The 19,376-nt window shown below is 35.9% G+C and overlaps 1 protein-coding gene across 1 annotated transcript in view; it reads left to right on the top strand.

The window, feature by feature from the left end:
• Positions 1-7,230: 7,230 nt before the first annotated feature.
• TMEM161B (transmembrane protein 161B) overlaps positions 7,231-19,376 on the top strand; it is a 64,994-nt gene continuing 52,848 nt past the window's right edge. The window contains exon 1 of the mRNA XM_016210323.2: positions 7,231-7,295. Within this exon, the coding sequence (XP_016065809.1) occupies positions 7,293-7,295 (3 nt within the window). The 5' untranslated portion in view covers positions 7,231-7,292. The remainder of the gene's footprint in view (positions 7,296-19,376) is intronic.

The raw sequence follows: 19,376 nt of genomic DNA, 5'->3' as shown, positions 1-19,376 counted from the left end.
TTAAAAAGAATAAACATAAAATTTATTATCCAAACCAGAACACTTTTGAGGGTAAAAGAGTGCTATTACTATACCAGGAAAACAGGCAAATCAGGATTGTTCCAGCTAAACCAACACGTATAATCACACCACTTTTATGTTCCTGTGTGCTCCTTATTCTGTTCCCTTCCTTCTGCAGCCAGAGAAAATCACTGTCTTGATTCTATGATTATCATTCTTTTGCTTGAATTTATAGACTTACTTCTGTTTGCACCGTTAAACAAGATATTTTTTACTTTTATTGGTCCTTTATAGAAGTGGAGTCCTATTGTAATATCCTTTTGTGAATTGCTTTGTTGCTTATCATTGTTAGATTCATCCATGTCTAAGGATTTGCAATTCATTTTTCCCACTCTTGTATTTGTTATAAAGCAATAGGAAGTTAATAAAGTTTTTGGTACTTAAAAGTGACATGGTGACATAACAAAAACCTAAAGTGTACATGTGGCTTTGGAGGTGGCAGAGGGCAGAAGGTGGAAGGACCTGAAGGACAGTGGTAGAGAGTTTGAGAGCCTTAAGGAAATTGTAGATGCCTGATAACACTGAAGAGGCTGCAGATGAGGTTTCAGCAGATTAGAACAGTCTTACTGGAAATTGGAGGAAAGAGGCAGAAACCTTAGGAGGTTTGTCACCTGCAGTTATGTGCAAAGTAGAAAATATGCCTAACGAAGTAAATGATCTAGCTAAGGAGACTTCCAGCCAGAATGTTAAAGATGTCACCTGGTTTTTTCTTGTTTATAGTAAAACGTAAGGAGAGAGGTAAGTTAAAGGACTATTCAAAAGGAGCCAGAACTTGTGAGATTTGGTTTCCAGCCTCTCCCAGTGACAGATAAAAAATTAGAAAATAGCTGAGAACAAAGAACAAATCCAGAGCACTAATGGGAAAATATGAAGTTGAGAGTGTAGTTGTAAAGCCCTTTAAGACCTAAAAAGATCTAATGTGGTAACTCAGAATATTTTCATGTAGACATAAAGCGTGTGCCTCACAACCTCTTAATCAAACTGTGGGACTTCTAAGAAGTTTAAGGGTGTGGTACATGGCAGGCCCAAGGTAGAAAAGGGTTTATATGGAAGAAATTCATGAATGTTGCTTTGTTTAATAGTATGAACTAAAATAAAATTCACAGGAGACCCACAAAATTTATAAGAGAATTATATTAGCAGAATATAATTTTTAAGAGATTTTTTAAAAAGGAATTATATTAGCATGCTATTTGCCAGCCTGGACTGGAAAGGACAGAGAACCAAATGAAAACAGGCTCTGGACATCCAAACTGCTACAGGTAGAAATTACACAGCTATAAACATGGAAAAGGAAGGATGATTCAGTGGGTGGACCCAAGAGACCAGAAGGCAGAGTTAAGAGCCATGGAGAATTACACGTAGGCCTTGAATTTTCTTCAAGGTACTACTGATCAGGTTGCCCAGGTGGATTTCAAAGTTTCTGTAAACTTGTGTGCCTCACCACCCTCACCCCTTTTTAAATGCACATGGTTATTGTATCCATTTCATATTAGGTATGTAGCAGCAAATACTGCATGTCTTTAGTTCACAGGTCCTCTTATTAAGAGGAACTGTATTTAAGGAGCTGTGCTTAAGAAAGTACACCTGAAAAGCTTCATCCATATCTGGACTTGATTTTGATTTCTAGATCTTTAGCTAATGCTATAATGGGATGACTGTTTTGGAGAACTTTGGGAGAGTATGAATGTATCTGCATATGGGAAGAATGTGAATCTTTGAAGGACAAATTATGGTAGCCAGACTCCTGGTATTTGTGCTTTTGTGGTTCCCTGCCAAACCGTACCAGGGATCATCTGTGGGACTAATAGAATACAGAAGTAATGATATATCTGTTTGAGTGATTTTGACTTCTCTCTCTTGGGTCACTTGCTCTGGGGAAAGCCAGATGCCATGTTGTAAAGACACTCAGGAAGCCCTGTGAGTGAGCCATCTTGGAACTGAGTCTTCCATCACCTTTATTAGACTGCAACCCTGTCTTTCAATAACATTTTGTGACTTTTTCCCCCCTTAAAGATCTATATTTTTAAATTTACTCACATGTAATTCATATTTTTAAAACAATATGGTAAAGTGTGTCATTAAAAATTATTTTCTCACAGTTCCTTTTGGCTAGAGAAATGCAGTTTGCTTTTTTATATTACTATACCCAGAATCCTTGCAAAGCTATTTTAATAATCTGTAAAATTATGTTTCTTCATTTCCAATCTTTATAGACTTTGTTCTTATTGCCTTCAATGCTGGCTGGTATCTCCAATGTGGTACTTGTTCCTGATTCTAAGGTACTGCCTCAAAATTTACATTTTTATTTATTTTTTTCTTAGTTTTTCTTTTTATTGTCATTGGGGTGACACTGGTTAATAAAATTATACAGGTTTCAGGTGCACAATTCCACAACGCATCATCTGTACACTGTACTGCGTTCACCACCTGAAGTCAAGTCTCCTTCCATCACCATTTATCACCATTTTGCCCTCCACCCCTCCTTGCACCCCACCGCCTAGCAATCCCCACACTGTTGTCCATGTCTGTGAGTTTTTTCCCCTCTTTTTAATAAAATTTCATTTTTAAAAGTTTATTGTAGGTTTTATTGACTTAAGGAAGTTCTGCACAACTCTATTTTGGCAAAAGGTTTTATCCATGTCTATGTTAATTTTTTCTAAAGCTTATGATTTTTTCTCTTTTAATCTTTTAACATGTTAAAGTACATTCCTGGGCTAAATTCACCTTGAGGTTTTATTATCTTTTTTACACATTTTCTGGATTCTGTTTGCTACTATGTTATTTAAGGTTTTTGCCTCTATCTTTATGAATATGATTGGGCTCTCTTATTGTCCTTGTCAAGTTTTAGTGTCAAGATTACAGAAGCCAAATAAAATGAATACAAACATGTTTCCTCTTTTCTATACTCTGGAATAGTTTGTGTAAGATTGAAATTTGTTCATTGAATATTTGGCAAAACTCTCTGGGCAACATGTTTTTGTTTTTCAAATATTCCTACTCATTCAATCTCTTACATAGTAATCAGACCATTCTTTTTAAATAACTTGAAAAGTTACACTTTCTGGAAACTATTTCACTCTTACTTTCCTATCTTTTATAACAAAATTGTTAATGATGCCTCCTCAATCTCTACGGAATTTGTAGTAATATCCCCATTTTCATTTCTAATATTCTTTGTCTCTCTTTTCTTTCGGGGGTAGCCTTATCCAAGGTTTGTTAGCTATTATTAAAAGATACAACTGTTTTTTCCAACTACAGTTGACATACAATATTATATTAGTTTCAGACGTATAACTTACGAGTGGTCACTCCAATAAGTCTAGTACACATTTGACACCATACATAGTTATTACAATTTTTTTTTTTCTTCCCAGTGTTGGGTTCATTAAGAGCATGGGGTCTACAGTGGAGCCCCAGGTGCTTGGAGTATGAGGTGCCAGGCTGGGCATCAGCCTGGAGGGGCAGTAGTCCAGCAGGCAGCCAAGGACTGGGTCTACTAGAAAGTGTGACTCTCAGATCCACCTTGCCCAAAGCCTTTCAGCCCAAACATGGTGGTGTAGAAGTGGTTGCCAGTAGAGCTTGCCATGTAAGATGGGTCTAATTCAAATAAATATTCACAAAGAGCAAATAATATGATAGATTTAAATCCAAGTATATTAGCAGTTGTATTATATATAAGCAAGCTAAATATTCTAATTAAAATATATCAGAGTAGATTTAAAAATATATTATTTCATACCAGTCCTCAGGTTAGTATGCTTTTTCCATCACACTTAGAATAAAATCCAAACCCTTTCCTGGCTTTCAATGCCAACATAATTTAGCTCTTTCCTATGGCCAAACTTAACCTTCTTTGTCACTATGCTTCAACCAGGCAGGCCTTCTTTTGGTCCCTGAAATAATCAAGCTAGTTCATGCCTGAAGGTTTTGTATTACTGTCCCCTCTAAGAGCAATGAGTTACCCAATTTTTGCAAAACTGAATTCTCTTGTCAAAAGAAGCTTAAATGGCACTTTCTTAGAAGCTTTCTTTAGTCATAAAATCTAAAATGGTCATCTATTTTAATTTCCTATTTAGCACTATTACTATCTTATAATTTTATTATTTATTTATGGCCGATTACCACTGAGATGTTAACTCACTGATAGTAGGGATGGTGTCTGCTCTAATTACACTGTTTCCCCAAGTCTAGAACAGTGACTAGGAAAGTAGATACTCAATAAATATTTAATGAATGAATAAAGTTAATTTACCTCTTAAACAGGTACTTTCTTATGGTTTTGTATGTTTACTGTCTTGGTGGTGGTAGTTCAAAGACTTTCCTGATTCTAAAAGTTACCAAATTATATCCAGATCCCCTTTATGTATGTTAGTGATCCTTGAAAATGTGCATTGTATAATCTATGTTAAAATCACAGTTATTCCATTAATTAATCAGGTATGTGGTGTAGTCCTACATATAACTATGGTAACATGTAAAAAAAGAAAGGTTCAGAGGAAGGCTATGCTCCTGAATTACTAAAGGGGTGCAATATGCTTCTGAAGAACATGTTTGCTTGTTGCAAATTAAGATGAGAGTAACATAGGTGTATGTTACAAAGCATAAAATAAAAAAAATAAAAAACTCCTTGCACCTGTTCTTAAGCAAAAGAAAATAAAAATTTAAAAAATTACCCCCTTAAAGAAAGGTTGTTTTAGAGTGGTAATTCCAAGGATTTATGTCTAATTAGGAAAATACACATGGTGGGGGGTGATTACAAAGGCACTGTATATGAAACCATGCAATAATCATATTTATTAAAGATTAAAAAAAGTAGTTGAAATTCTTAGGAGGAGCTCATTAAAAAAACATTTTGCAAAGATTATGGAGCTGGACTTGGAACAGTGATAGGTCTTAATGGTTGAAAATGTTCAGGTGAGTGTGGGTGTTGGAGGAGGTAACTTTTTCTTGGTGTTCTTAAGTAGTATTTGAGCTTAGTTCTCACTTAGGAAGCCCCCATCACAAAGCAGTAAGCAACCAAGACTTTTATCAAAGATTGGACTCTTATCTCCTCTGCCAAAAACTACCAAATTTCTTTTTAATCTCCATCATCCACATCTTTTATCCCTTGCATTATTCTCCCTTTTCTTTACATCTTTGTCAAAGATTCTCATCTATTTTAAGTAATGGAAACAGGTAAATCTCTCTACTTCAAGGCATGTAACCAATACAAAACATTATAATTATTCTGTAGAATATTTAAGAAAAAACTGGGAAATGCTGTCTTAAAACATATATTGCATGCATTTTAATCTTTAAAAAATAATATAAATAAGAACATTAAAGAATATTGACCAAGGGTTATCCACTTCCATACACCCAATAAGAAACCCCTGACCTATTAAAAGTAATAAGCAAATAACAAATAATGACTGTGATTTCCTTTCATGGCTGTACTCTAGCAGGAATGGATTCCACCCTGATATTAAGTCCAGTGCTATCGTCACATAGGACATGCTTTGTGAACCTCAATGAGGCTGCCAGGTTTAGGGAAGATTTAAGAACCAGTGTCAGAAATGAAAGAGTAAGACTTCACTAGATGTGTTGTCACTGAGACTGATAGCCATTTTCCTTCTACACCTTTTCTTCCTCAAGGGTTAGCAGCTGCTTCCCACAGATAGACCAGAAATCCCTCCACCACACTGACCATCTGCAGATGCCCTGGGGCTATTCACAACTTTGTCCGTCTACACTCTACAGCAAAGTAGAACCCTCAGGGAAGTTCTGGATTCATCCACAGCACAAGCCGTTTCACAAACCCTTTGGCAGCCCCACCCCACCTCTAGCTGTTTCCAGTGTTGGGACCTATGATTCCTTTATCTTCTGAATGTTATGCTACTCATCTACCCACAAAACATAACCCTAACCCAGTGCATACACGCAGTCTCTAGCCCTCTTTCTAATATAAAGCAACTGCCCTGTATATGCTTCTTTAGGATGGCTCAGAACTCTCATTCCCAGGGTCTTTCCCATTTACTCACAGCGTGGATATCATGCTTTCCAGGTAGTTTGAAATATAAAATCTACAGCCACTTCTGCCTGCCCAACCTTCTTAACCTTTTCGGAAGCTTCCTAGTTAGTTTCCCTTCTCAGTGTCAGCTTTGTGACAAAACTAGACACTATGACAAAACGAGATTCCCACAGATGAAACTGCAGATAGTCCCTACTTAAGCAAGCTGTGAGATTAATTTCTGGGATAAAGGTGCTCTGTATATCCATTTCAATCCTGCGTCCAATACTATCTCATTATCGCCAAATAAAAAGGCAGAGAAAGTTGATGGGTACAGATTAGGGGAAGAAAAAAACACAAAATTAAGAGGTATATGGGAGTTTTACTTTCTTTGGGCTGATGATATATATATATTTATACACACACACACACATATATATTTAAACTAAAAGGAAACCGTTCATATTGTAATGTATCAAATAGGCAGAATTCTCTTCTTGGTTTCTCTGCTGTTGGTAGATGTTCTTCTGGCTCCAGCTGGCATCTCTGAATAGTGAAACAACTTCTCACGATCAAATTCCACTGCCCTGAAGAAGGGTCGAGCTGGAGGACCCGCTAATGCAGGGAGCGAAGACGACAGACACACAGGTCTCTCACGACCCCTAAAGTCTCCAAAGAGGGCGAGCCCAAAACCCAGGAGGTAAAAAGAGAAAGGGCGTGGCGGAGCTGAGGCCTCGCAATGCTGTCTCAGCCCGAGCACAGCCTAACCGAGGTTTTATCCCTCCCTAAATCCGCTGGGTCTCGGGCCGGCTCCGACCCCATTCCCCAGCCTGCTCCTCCATCACCTCCCAGGGAGGACGCGCTCCTGCCCACATCACCCGACCACCTCGGGAGCCCGCAGGCGCCACAATGGGGAGCCTCACGCCCACCTACCTGGCCTGCGCCTGCGCCTGCGCCTCCCCTGCGCTCTCAAGGTCGGCACCGCCCCCGCCTCTAACCCAGCACCTACGGAAGAGGCACTAGAGGACGTCTTGCGTATCCTCACCTCTGCGTGGCGTGGGGTTGACGCTATTCAGGAGAGGGGCGGGACTTCCTGTCCCGCGCGGGCTGAACTTCCGGAAGAGCCGGAAGACCCTCTCCCTCACAGTGTCGACAGGTTCCTGGCTGCGGGTGAAGAGGGGAGATCCGGGACACTCACGGTCACTCCAGGGCGTCTGGTCCACTACCTGTGCTTGGCGCCATGGTGAGTCCTTCTGTGAGGGCTGGAGTAACTACTGTGGGTGGGAAGGGCTCGGAGGTCAGTCCTGGGAAGGGAGCCGGTCCAGTGCCCCGCTGAGGATGGAGCGGGCAGAAGCAATGGAATGAGCCGCAGGGCAGGACCCAACACCTGCCTTGGAGCGCCGGGGCGCCTGGGCCCCTGAGGGAGCAATATCTTGTCCTGCCCAACCGCGACTCCTGTCCAGGAGTACGGTAGCCAAAATGTTCGTGGCCCATTCACAGTGTGCGGCGCGTGGTCCCAGAGTTGACCTTGCTCGGTTGGTCGTCTCAGGTGGTCCCACAATTGACCTTGCCTGGCTGACCATCTCCTCCTCTCCGTAGTTGCAGGGCAGTGGCCAAAGCTTCAGATCTTAGAAATGCCTTTAGCCTTTTCAGGCGGGCACAACGTATCCCCATGTACAGGTGAACACCTGTCACTTACTTAAAGAAACAGCAAGGTCAGCATGTCTTTCAAACTCAGCCCTTTTGGAATTGGAAAGGGTGCCAAATAAAAAATCGGGACTTTAGTAAGGAAATACTTTATTCGAAAGGAATATTGTAAGGAGGTGGGGGAAGGGACTGTTACAATAGGGAGAATGCCTTGACCGTAAGATCTGCAAGAGTCTCAAAGGTTAGGCAAAAGGGGTTTTTCTTTTATAGAGAGGAGTAAACAGGGCTAAAAGAACCAGGTGTGGGGAAGTGAGATGAAAGGGTAGTATGGTCTGATAGCAGATCATGGATTGTTTTACCCTCAGATGAGTCTATTCTGTAAAGGAGCTGTTGAGGGGTTGTATGCTGTTTCAGACTGAGGGTGGGCTGAAGTTCAGGGACCTGGGGGAAGGGGATCTTAACCAGAATTTGAGTAACAAACATTTTATTCCAGTTGATCTACAGGGACAAGTAGTTCAGCTAGTCATTTATGAAGCAAAGAATATGAATTTGGAGGTTTGTGTCTGGCCTTGTATGTAAACAAGAGGGTCACCTGTGAGCTTTACCCAGGTCCAATGGGGTCCAGTGGTTCTTTGCAGTTATCCTTTTCTAGAACACAAAAGGTGAGGGTGGGGGAATTTCTTATCCTTTGCTGTTTTCCAAGATCACAGGGGTCCAGTAAAATTCAACATTGTCAGTTTCTTGACTATATAAAAGGTTTCAAATCCTCATCTGGAGGGGATTCTTTCTTGGAATTTATCTTCAGTTTGCCATACTTTTCAGCACCTAATATTGACATTGTTCAGCTATTGTGTATGATGATTGACTTTTGAATGACTTTTAGAAACTTAACTGAATGTGAAACAAGAAACTCCAAATAACGTTGTTCCTAGTGCACTCTGTGCCATGACTACTAACCTCTGACTTTTAGACACTGTGTGTGTGTGTTAGCACCTCAGTGAATAATACAGTATTATTTTTTTCCTTTAGTATCAATGGAAGTAGAGATAGGGAACAGTAAAATGGGAAGGAGCCAAACATGATAATTAGCCTACCCTCTCCCCAGTTTTACAGAAGGAAGAATCTGAGATTTAGAAATAGGCAATGATTTACCTAAAGTAACAGTAGTCGACAGTCTGGATTAAAACTCAGATCTCCACTTCTTAAATTTAAGCTGTTTTTGACTCCTTGGTCTTAAAAGGTTAAGATAGAATGTAGTTAAAATCCTCAAATTCATAATAACCACAGAGAAACTGAACGTGAACTTATTCCCAGTATTCTCTAATGCTAGAAGTAGAAACCTCTCAGAAAAGGTAGTTTTGTTTTAAGCTGAGGTAAACAAACTCATGATGTTTCTTAAAGTTTCACTTAAGAGAATGTCACCTGCAGAATGTCACCAGGGGCCAGGTAGTTGACTTTCTTCATTCTAGTATTGCTTATATTTCTAAATTAATTTACCTAACTCCACTTTAGCTTTCCCAGATATGGAATTGATAATGTCTGTATGTGTAAGTGTCAGTGCTTAGAATCCTTCAAAAGAAAGGATTTAGCCATTAAATGAAGTTAACAAGGGTTGAATTTCTTTAGGCTTTAGTTTGGTTGAATTGAAAACTTTTGCACTGATTGGCCTAATGATGCAATGAAAACAGTGCAGTACTTGAATTCAGAAGACCCAGATTCTGCCCATTATTAGTTACATGAATTTGGCAAAATTACTCAACTTAGGTAAGACAAGAGTTCCGTTTTCCTCTTATATAAGAGAAGTGGGACTTGATGGGAATTAAAACACCTAGCTCATATTTATGATTCATGACTTCCCTTAGGAGTTTTTCGAAATAAGTACAATGTACATGTTTTTTATTAAGATTTAGTCTGATTGCCACTTTTTTTTCCATGTTGATTTTCCAAGTTTGATTTTTTAAATCATTCTTTTTGGGTTTTTTTATGCATCATGTAGGTAATATTGGAATTTTTGTCCATGTTTGGCCAAGTATTTCATAGCTGTCTTAAATACTAGTCCAAATGGAAGACAAGGCCTTGGGACACCTTAATTTTATTTTTGTTTTAATAGATATAAACTCATTCTGCTCTCTTATTCTCTGATACATTATGTAGACCAAAATTCAGTAAACACCTGTACATGTAATACGGTTCTCCTTTTGTGTGCAGATGACAATAGGATTATGATCCAGACTAAAAATACCGTGTATTCACTCTTAATTTGTTTCATGTTGAGAAAGTGGATAGTCTATAGGCAATTTACTAAAGAATAAAACTATATGTTTTCTAATTTTTCTTTTTTAAACTTACAGACCAACTTTATTTATTTATTTATTTATTTATTTATTTATTTATTTTTTTCAGACCAACTTTAATCAAATAGATCTTTTCACCATTTTAGGCCGGTTTGTAGGAGAAAAGTAGATTAGAGCTAGCTCCTGGAATTGAAGGCATCCTATGTTTTGTTTTATCTGTATAGCATCCTGTGGTAACTTTTACTGCTGGGATTGAGTTATGGTCTGTTGAGGTTTGGAAAAGTTTGTAAGCCTCTACCTTAAAGTTTATGAAAAAGTTTTCCTTTTGGGAGGTGGTGAGGAGTGTTGGGAAGAGAATGTGGTAAATGTTATAAGGGAAATACATGTAATTTGCTGAAAGAGTGCAGAGGAAAGCAATTATAACTGTGCAGAGGGGGTCATGGTAGTAGGTGACTTCAGCTGTGTTTTGAAAAGTGGGAGAGAGGGAGAAAAAGGAGAGAGAAAGAAACATTGATTTGAGAGACACACATTACATTGATTAGTTGCCTCCTGCATGGATCCCTTCTGAGATTGGGAATCGGACTTGCAATCCAGGTATATGCCCTTAACTGGGAATAGAACCCAGAACTCTCCAGTGTGTGGGCCACGCCCTAACCACTGAGCAACACTAGCCACAGCTCAGAATCTTATTTTTAATGAGTATTACAGTTAAGTCTGAAACTGGTGGTCCTTAAACCACATTTTGAGAGAACTGTAATGTAGACATTGGAGACTGATGAAGACATTGGAGGTTTTTGTGCTTAGTGATAATCAGACATTTTAGTTTGTTGATGTAGTGGATTAATTGATTTTTGAATGTTTAACTAGCCTTGTATATCTGGAATAAATCCCACTTAGTCATGGTGTATAATTATTTTTATATTTGTTGGATTTGATTTCCTAATATTTTGTTTAGGATTTTTTGTGTTTATAGTTATGAGAGATGTTGGGCTATAGTTTTGGGTTTTTTTCCTTTTTATGTCTTTTGGTATTAGTGTAATGCTGGCCTCATAGAATTGGTTAGGAAGTATTACCTCTGCTTCTGTCCTCCAAAAGAGATTGTAGAGAATTGGTATAATTTCTTCCGTAAATGTTTGGTAGAATTCACCAGTGAACCCATCTGGGCCTCGTGTGTTCTGCTTGGAAGTTTATTAATTATTGATTCAATTTCTTTAATAGGTACAGACCTATTCAGATTGTCTAATTCTTGTGTCAATATTGGCAAATTGTTCCTTTCAAGGAATTGGTCCCTTTTACCTAGGTTATAAAATTTGTGGGCATAGAGTTGTTTATAGTGTTCCTTTATGAGCCTTCTCATGTCCATGGGATCTGTGATGTTCCCTCTTTCATTTCTGATATTAGTAATTTGTGTCTTTCCTTTTTATCTTAGTTATTCTGGCTAGATATTTATTGAATTTATTGATCTTTTCAAAGAAACAGCTTTTGGTTTCATTAATTTTTCTCTATTGATTTCTCTATTGTTTTCAATTTCATTGAATTTTACTCTAATTCTTATTGCTTCTGCTTACTTTGGGTTTAATTTGCTCTTTTTCTAGCTCCCTAAGGTGGAACGTTAGGTGATCGATTCTAAATATTTTATAATATATGTGTTCAATGTTATAAATTTTCCTCTAAGTGCTGCTTTTGCTGCATCCCATACATTTTGATAAATTGTCTTTTTGTTTAGTTCAAAATATTTTTAATTTCTCTTGAGATTTCCCCTTTGAACCATGTGTTATTTAGAAATGTTTAATCTCCACATATTTTGGGATTTTCCGGTTATCTTTCTGTTATTGATTTATATTTTAGTTCCATTGTGCTCTTAGAGCAGACATTATATGATTTCTTTGAAATTTGCTAAAGTGAGTTTTATGACCCAGAATGTGGTCTATCTTGGTGAATGGACATGTGTAGCCTGAAGGATGGATTTTGGTCAGGTTTCATCAGTTAATCACATAGTGGCTGGGATTTGTGTTTTTCTCAGTTCTCTATTTCTCTGACTTCTCTCATTTACTACTTCTTTCCAAAAGAAGTTTAGTTCAAGAAATCGTAGAGATTATTCTCTTGGTTAGTTTTTGGTTGATTCAGGTTAATTCATAATACCAGCTTATGCTTTGGGTTTGGGTCCACTTTTTAAATAATTTGGTTCTTTTATTTGCTCTGAGATAAAAGCTTAAAGCAAAATTAATTGATTTTAGGAAATCAGAAGATAAAGTGTTCATTTCTAAGAGAGAATTTATTATTTTTTTACTGTTGTGCCATGGTTTTGTCCATGTTACAAAATCAAGAATGAACACAACTTGCTCCGAAGAAACTTTGAAGAAATAAACTTGTCTGTAAATCGCCAGTCCTGGAAATGAACATTCTCTTGCTTTTGATTGAAATGGTTGTACCTTTTGTTTCACCAAACATTTAAAAATTGTTATCTCAAAAGTATTTGTTCAGTTATTCATTATTTGTTAAGTGCCATCTATATGTCAGGTATTGTTTTGACAACAGGAATATAACTGTTTATAAAACAGAAGCAGTCCTTTTATGGGGCTTATGTTTTATTGGGACAATCTGATGATAATCTCATGAGACATAATATGTGTTAGTCATGGTAAATGCAACAAAGAGATAAAGCACAGTAGGGGCTAGAAAATGATTGGGGTAGTCATTTAAATAGGGCATTCAGAGAAAGCCTCCAGAAGGAGGTAACATCGGAACAAATATGAATAAATATATATATATGTGTATATATGTGTGTATATATATATATATATATATATATATTCAGCCTATATGCCTAGTACCTATGACTACATATTTATGAACTGCTTAAAATTTATTGTAGTAAATCTTGTGCTAAAGTTATACATTATCATTTTTCTAAACAGTGAACAGAAAAATAATAGAAATATGTTTTTTTTTAAAAAAATGAACCCTATAGCATTATTTCATAAATTGCATTTTTGTGCCACATATTTTTAGTTTTTAAATTATTACATTTCTTGAGAGAATACAGCTCATTTACTCAAAATATCCTGATGTTACAGTCATCTTTTACTTACATAAAACAGACTTAGTAATTCTATTGTTAAAATAGATTAAATATCTTCTATGTTTTAGCCATAAACAAAAGATGTAGAAAAACCTGAAACAGTTTTAGCTTTTGATACTTTGATATTGAGACTTGGGATCTTAATGTTTGATTATAGTGTTCTATTTTAAAAAAATATTTAGACATTGTGAAAACCAATCTGCTCATACAAGCGTATCTTTAAAGTGACTTTGGGAAAAGTACAGTAAATATATGGCTTGAACTGGATAGTACAGTAAATATGTGGCTTGAATAAATAGTCTGCTTGAACTAGAACTAGATGACCTCTGTATTTTGACTCAAGGTTCTGTGATTTTGAATATGTAAATTTGTGAATATTATCAATGTACATTTAGGGGATAAAGGAGGGAATATTTAATTTGTATTAAGTTCAAGAAGAGTTTCATAAAAGATTGATTGGACTAGGCCTTAAGGGTTAGTAGAAGTTGGAAGTATTCTGAGGAATAAGAAGTTGAATTTTTTCCTCAATAACAACAATAGCTATATTTACTTAGTGATTAATATTTATTTGCTCTACTTATATTAACTCATTTAAATTTTTATGAAGTAGTTAAATCTTGGGGATTTTTTTAAACCTTTTTCTTCTGATTTTTAAAAAATTTAATTTTTATTTTTCAGTTACAATTGGCATACGATATTAATTAGTTTCAGGTGTACAACATGGTGATTAGTCATATAAATAACTTAAAAAAGTGATCACTTCGATGAGTCTAGTACCCATTTGATACCATACATAGTTATTACAATATTATTGACTCTATTCCTTAGGCTGTACTTTACATCCCTGTGACTATTTTTGTAACTGGTAATTTGTACATCTTAATTCCTTTCCCTTTTTCACCCATTTCCCTAACTGCCCCCCCCCCTTCTGGCAGCCATCAAAATGTTCTCCGTATCTGTGAGTTGTTTCTGTTTTGTTTGTTCATTTATTTTCTTTTTTAGATTCCACATATAAGTGAAACTGTATGGTATTTGTCTCTCTTTGTCTGACTTATTTCACTTAGCATAATACCCCCTAAGTTCATCCATGTTTTCACAAATGGCAAGATTTCATTCTTTTTTATGGCTAATATTTCAGTGTATATATGTTACTACATCTTCTTTGTTCAATCATCTGTTGATGGACACTTAGGTTGCTTTCATATCTTGGCTATTGTAAGTAAAGCTACAGTGAACTTAGGGGTACATACATATGTCTTTTCAAAACAATGTTTTGGATTTCTTTGGATAAATACCTAGAAGTTATATTTTTACAGATGTAGAAATGGAGGCACAGCAGGATTAGAGTAACGCATCCAAATTCATACAGCTAGTAGGATTTGACTTTAACTCGGGCTGTTTGGACACCATACTGTTGTGCCAGTTTTATTGTTTATCTTTGGTAAGTTTCAACTTATGAAAAGATTGAATTTAAAAAATATTTTTCTGTAGAAATAATATTATAGTTTCTGGTTATTACATATCTAGAAAATCTTTCCCAATCCAGTTAATACCTAATATTACATCTCAGATAGTGTTAAGGAAATTAATTATTACTGTCAAACATAGCACTATTTTTTGGTCTTTCTAACTCAGATGCCAAACACTCTGACACTGCTGCTGTAAGTCACTATAAGGATTCCTTCAAATTCCTTTCACCTTATTTTATTTATCATAAAGCTCCTTTAAGGAAAAAAAATAGATGCTGTAGATGATAATGAGGGGTATTTGCAATAGGTTCTTGAAGTGGAGAGGTTTAGATTGTGAAGAAGAGATAAGATGGAGATACTAAGGGGCATTGAAGAGAGAAAGGGACACTTTTCTCCACCAGTAGGTAGAGATGACTTAATGAAAAGGGAACTTTAGAAAGCTGTTCTGTTCCATATTGTCAGTATATAATTATATAGACTGCCATCAGTTAATGTCACAAAAGCTCTGGCTGTTTTTCCTTTTAAAATAGTTTAATATTTTTATCTTTGTGATAAGTAGCAGAAGCCTTTTGAAATATTAATCTGAAGTGCTTATTTTTTATATTGTTATCTATGTCTACCCTTTACACAGTGCTTAGCTAATTTTAGTTGTCTTTAACCTGTTGATTGCCAGTGTTTGCCCAAATACAATGATCCATGTAGAAAAAGCAGTGCTATAGTTTCATGCTTCCTTTTCCTGAAGTCATACTAGAGGATTCTGCTCAGCCAAAAATTCATTTACTTGAATGTTTATTGAGTATTTTTATTGTTTGAGAAGACTTTGGCCATTTTTATGATGAGTATAAATGATTGATTAGAAAATGGCTCCAATTTTTTATGTTTATGAGCATATGTATTCAAGAATAAGTGTTTCATGATTAGAATCATTTGTTTCTGGATACAGTCTTGCTCAAAAGAGAAGCCATGTTGTTTTTTGCTCAAAAGTTTTGCTTTTGTTATTGGCTAAATTCATTGTATAATTTTACTTCTGTTTAAATTTATGCTTACTACATTCCCCTCCTTTGCCCTATGAGATTAATTAACATTAGGACAATGAAGCCTCACTGTATTATTTATCACTAGACAGCTTAGTTCTTTGGCTAGATCAGATGTTTCACATTGAAAATACCAATTTTCTCCTAATCTAATCTTTAAAACAAAAAATAAAGTAGAAAAGTATATGGATAACTGGAATTAGAATTAATTGTCAACAAAATATGTTTTCTAATCAGGAGGGACAGATAAGAAAGCTTTGGTAACATTCATTGTAATGTAAGTCTTAACTTTAACTGAGGAGTTCTTTATGACTAAAACTTTTCTGATTTCAACTAACATTCTTATTCTTGATTTTATAGAAAGCTTCTCCATCATTCATATCAGGTATTTATGTTCATCATAATTCTTTCTCTTGATAGTCACTAAAAATTGTTCAGATTATAAAGAAAATGAACCATTTAATAAGAGAGAATTGGTTGAGTATCTGAGATAAGTTAAAACAAACAAACTGTAGAACTATTGCCACTCACAACTGTCCTGAGAGAAATTCCCACAAACCACTAATTGAGTTGAGAATGCTGAGCAATGGGCTAAGGTGTACTTTACATTAACTTGGAGCTCTGATTTCTTTTCAAGTCTCCTATAAATGTTAGCTCATTTAATCCTTGTGATTGCTAATCCTATTAGTAATAACTCTGTACTACAGGCTTTGATGGTGGTTTGGAAATGGTAAATATGTGAAGGCCAACAGTCTATTATGTATTTAATTAAAATATTGCAATCATCAATAAGATCTTTTAAGATGTGGCAATCATTTGCTAACTCTTGCCATTTTCTAGATAAGGAATGAGTCCCAGAGATTGCTTGACTAATTGCTGTATAGCTAGTTAGTAACAGAACCAATGTGACCCTAGTGTGTTTAATTATTACGCACATTAAAGTCATAATGACTGCATCTTTAATAGTTAACTTTAGGGGGTGCACATTAAATTTCTTGGTGTTTGTATAAGGCTTAAAATTTAGAGTTAAGCTAAATTTTTTATTTTAAATTTGTTTAATGAAGCTTTATTATTGCACTTAACAAAGTTGTAGTTTTTAGTTTGTTTAAAAGAAAGTAGTTTAGCCCTGGCTGGTGTGGCTCAGTTGATTGGGCATTGACCGTGCACTGAAAGGTTACCGGTTCAATTTCTGGTCAGGGCACATGCCTGGGTTGCAGGCTCAATCCCCAGTAGGGGTTGTGCAGGAGGCAGCTGATTGATGTCTTGCTCTCACATCGATGTTTCTCTCTCTCTCTCTCTCTCTCTCTCTCTCTCTCTCTCTCAAAACATTAAAAAATCTTTAACAACAATCTTTAAAATAAACCTTTTTTTTAAGAAGAAAGTATTTTAACACAAAATACCTATTGCATTAAATTAAGAGGAATATCCTGTAAAAATATACTTCTTCCTTTGAGATACGTAAAAAACACAAATTGTCTTTTGATCTTGAAATGAATAATTTTCTTTTTTATGCCAAAATTTATTGCTTGGCACATAGTAGGGACCTGACTGTAGTGAAGAACAGTGGGAAAACTTATGCTTTATCCTTTAATTTCATCTAAAAGGTAAAAATTCAACTAGTATTGAAAACCTGACATGCTAGGCTCTTTCCTGGTAGTGGGAAGGGGGCTAAAGAAATTGGGTAAGTGCAGTTTTAGTGGGATGAGACCCTTAAGTTAGTGGTCACAGCTGAGTATGATAAAGGCTGCTTTGAAGTTATGAATGTGTTTTTTAGCAAGAAAGGTTTTATAGAAGAAGTGAAGGTTGAGGAATGAGTAGGAATTAGTCTCAACAAGATAATTTGTAAATGTCAAGGATAAACTTATTGGTTTTGACTAATAGCTTCTTTGAATATAGATCTGTAGGGAGATTTTTCTATAATATCAGAAAATGCAGTTAAGGAAAAATGGCAGAATTTAGGGGTGCCTTTTTCCATTGAACCTTTTGTTTGTTACTATCAGTACTATAATGAAACATTTATTCATGTCTTGGCTAGAGATGAAGTTGCTTTTTAACATCTTTACAAATATTTTATTCATCAACATTTTAATGACTATGATACTGCTTTACATGACATATTTCATAATTCATTCAACCTTCTGTGTCTGGAAAATTATATTTTAAAATAACAATTTTTTATCCACTGATTTACTTACTACTTACTGATGGGCACTTGGGCTGTTTCCAGATCTTAGCTATTGTAAATTGCCCTGCTATGAACATAAGGGTGCATAAGTTGTTTCTGATTGGTGTTTCAGGTTTCTTGGGATATATTCCTAGAAGTGGGATCACTGGTTCAAACGGCAGTTCCATTTTTAATTTTTTGAAGAAATTCCATTCTGTTTTCCATAGTGGCTGCCCCAGTCTGCATTCCCACCAGCAGTGTACTAGGGTTCCCTTTTCTCCACATCCTTGCCAGCACTTATCATTTGATAATTTTTTGATGGTAGCCATTCTGACAGGTGTGAGGTGGTTCCTCATTGTTTTAATTTGCATCTCTCTGATTAGTGACTTTGAGCATTTTTTGCATGTCTCTTGGCCATCTGTATGTCCTCTTTGGAGAAGCTTCTATTTAGGTCCTTTGCCTAAATGAGGTACATTTACACCATGGAATATTATGCAACTGTAAAAAAGGATCTTTTACCCTTTGAGACAACATGGAGGGACCTGGAGAGTATTAAATTAAGCTAAGCAAAATAAGCCAGTCAGAGAAAGACAAGTATCACATGATCTCACTCATACGTGGAATCTAATGAACAAAATAAACTAATGAACAAAACAGATCCTGAGACAGAAGCATGGAGCAAACTGACAAATCTCAGAGGGAAGATGGGGCAGGATGGGTGGATGGGAAGAGATTAACCAAAGAATTTATATGCATATATGCATAACCTGTGGACAAAGACAATAGTGTGATGAAGGCCTATGGGGTAGAGAGGGTCAGTGGGGCAAAAAGGGGGACATCTGTAATACTTTCAACAATAAAGATAAATTTATAATAAAACAATTTTAACACTAATATGTTAAAGTGGTTTATGAAATATATTTAATTAGAATGCTTTTTTTCTTGTGAAAAAGTATCCTTGCCCTCTATTTGTTGTTGGTCTTCCACTTTGCCTTATCAATTTATATTGAGGAAAGTGTCTGAAGTTTATTTCCAGATTTAATCAAACGCTGAAAAATGGTTTTATATCATCATCTTCAGCAGAAAGCCTAGAGCTGCTCTTTTTCAATATAGTTATGTCAAATTCATGTGTTATACTGTGTTGTAGGTCTAATTAAGATATTTAGGATGTACCTAGGCATTTTATTCAGGGTTCATCTTTTTTTTTCCTTTTTTTTAGGGATTATAATTTTTGAGCTTAAAGTACATTGTTTTTCTTACTCTTAAGCTGGAAAGTAGCAGAATGTCTGCTGTAATTTTCACTTTAAAGAAATAAAAAATGTATTTTGTGCTATGAAGCATTGATGCTGGCAAACCAACCTAATTCTGTAAACAATTAAATTTGAAAACCTGTGTACTTGAGTTCAAAATCATAGCTGTTGATAATTGTGTTTTACAGTTCCCTTTCTCTCGTTTTACCTTATATGTATAATTCTAAATGTAGTATGAATTTGAACTATATGAAGTTGCCATTATTTATAGGTCAAAATAGTTAAATATCTGATTTAATCATATGAAGTCATATGATTGTACCAGCAAAGCATGTTTTCTGCATGTTCTGAAAAGTTGATGCAGCCAAAGTCCTGCCCTTGGGA

The sequence above is a fragment of the Miniopterus natalensis genome, chromosome 3, assembly GCF_054644295.1.
Source record: "Miniopterus natalensis isolate mMinNat1 chromosome 3, mMinNat1.hap1, whole genome shotgun sequence".
In the NCBI taxonomy this organism is placed as follows: domain Eukaryota; kingdom Metazoa; phylum Chordata; class Mammalia; order Chiroptera; family Miniopteridae; genus Miniopterus; species Miniopterus natalensis.
Note: the sequence above shows the minus strand (reverse complement) of the source record. Positions and strands in the feature narration are given on the sequence as shown.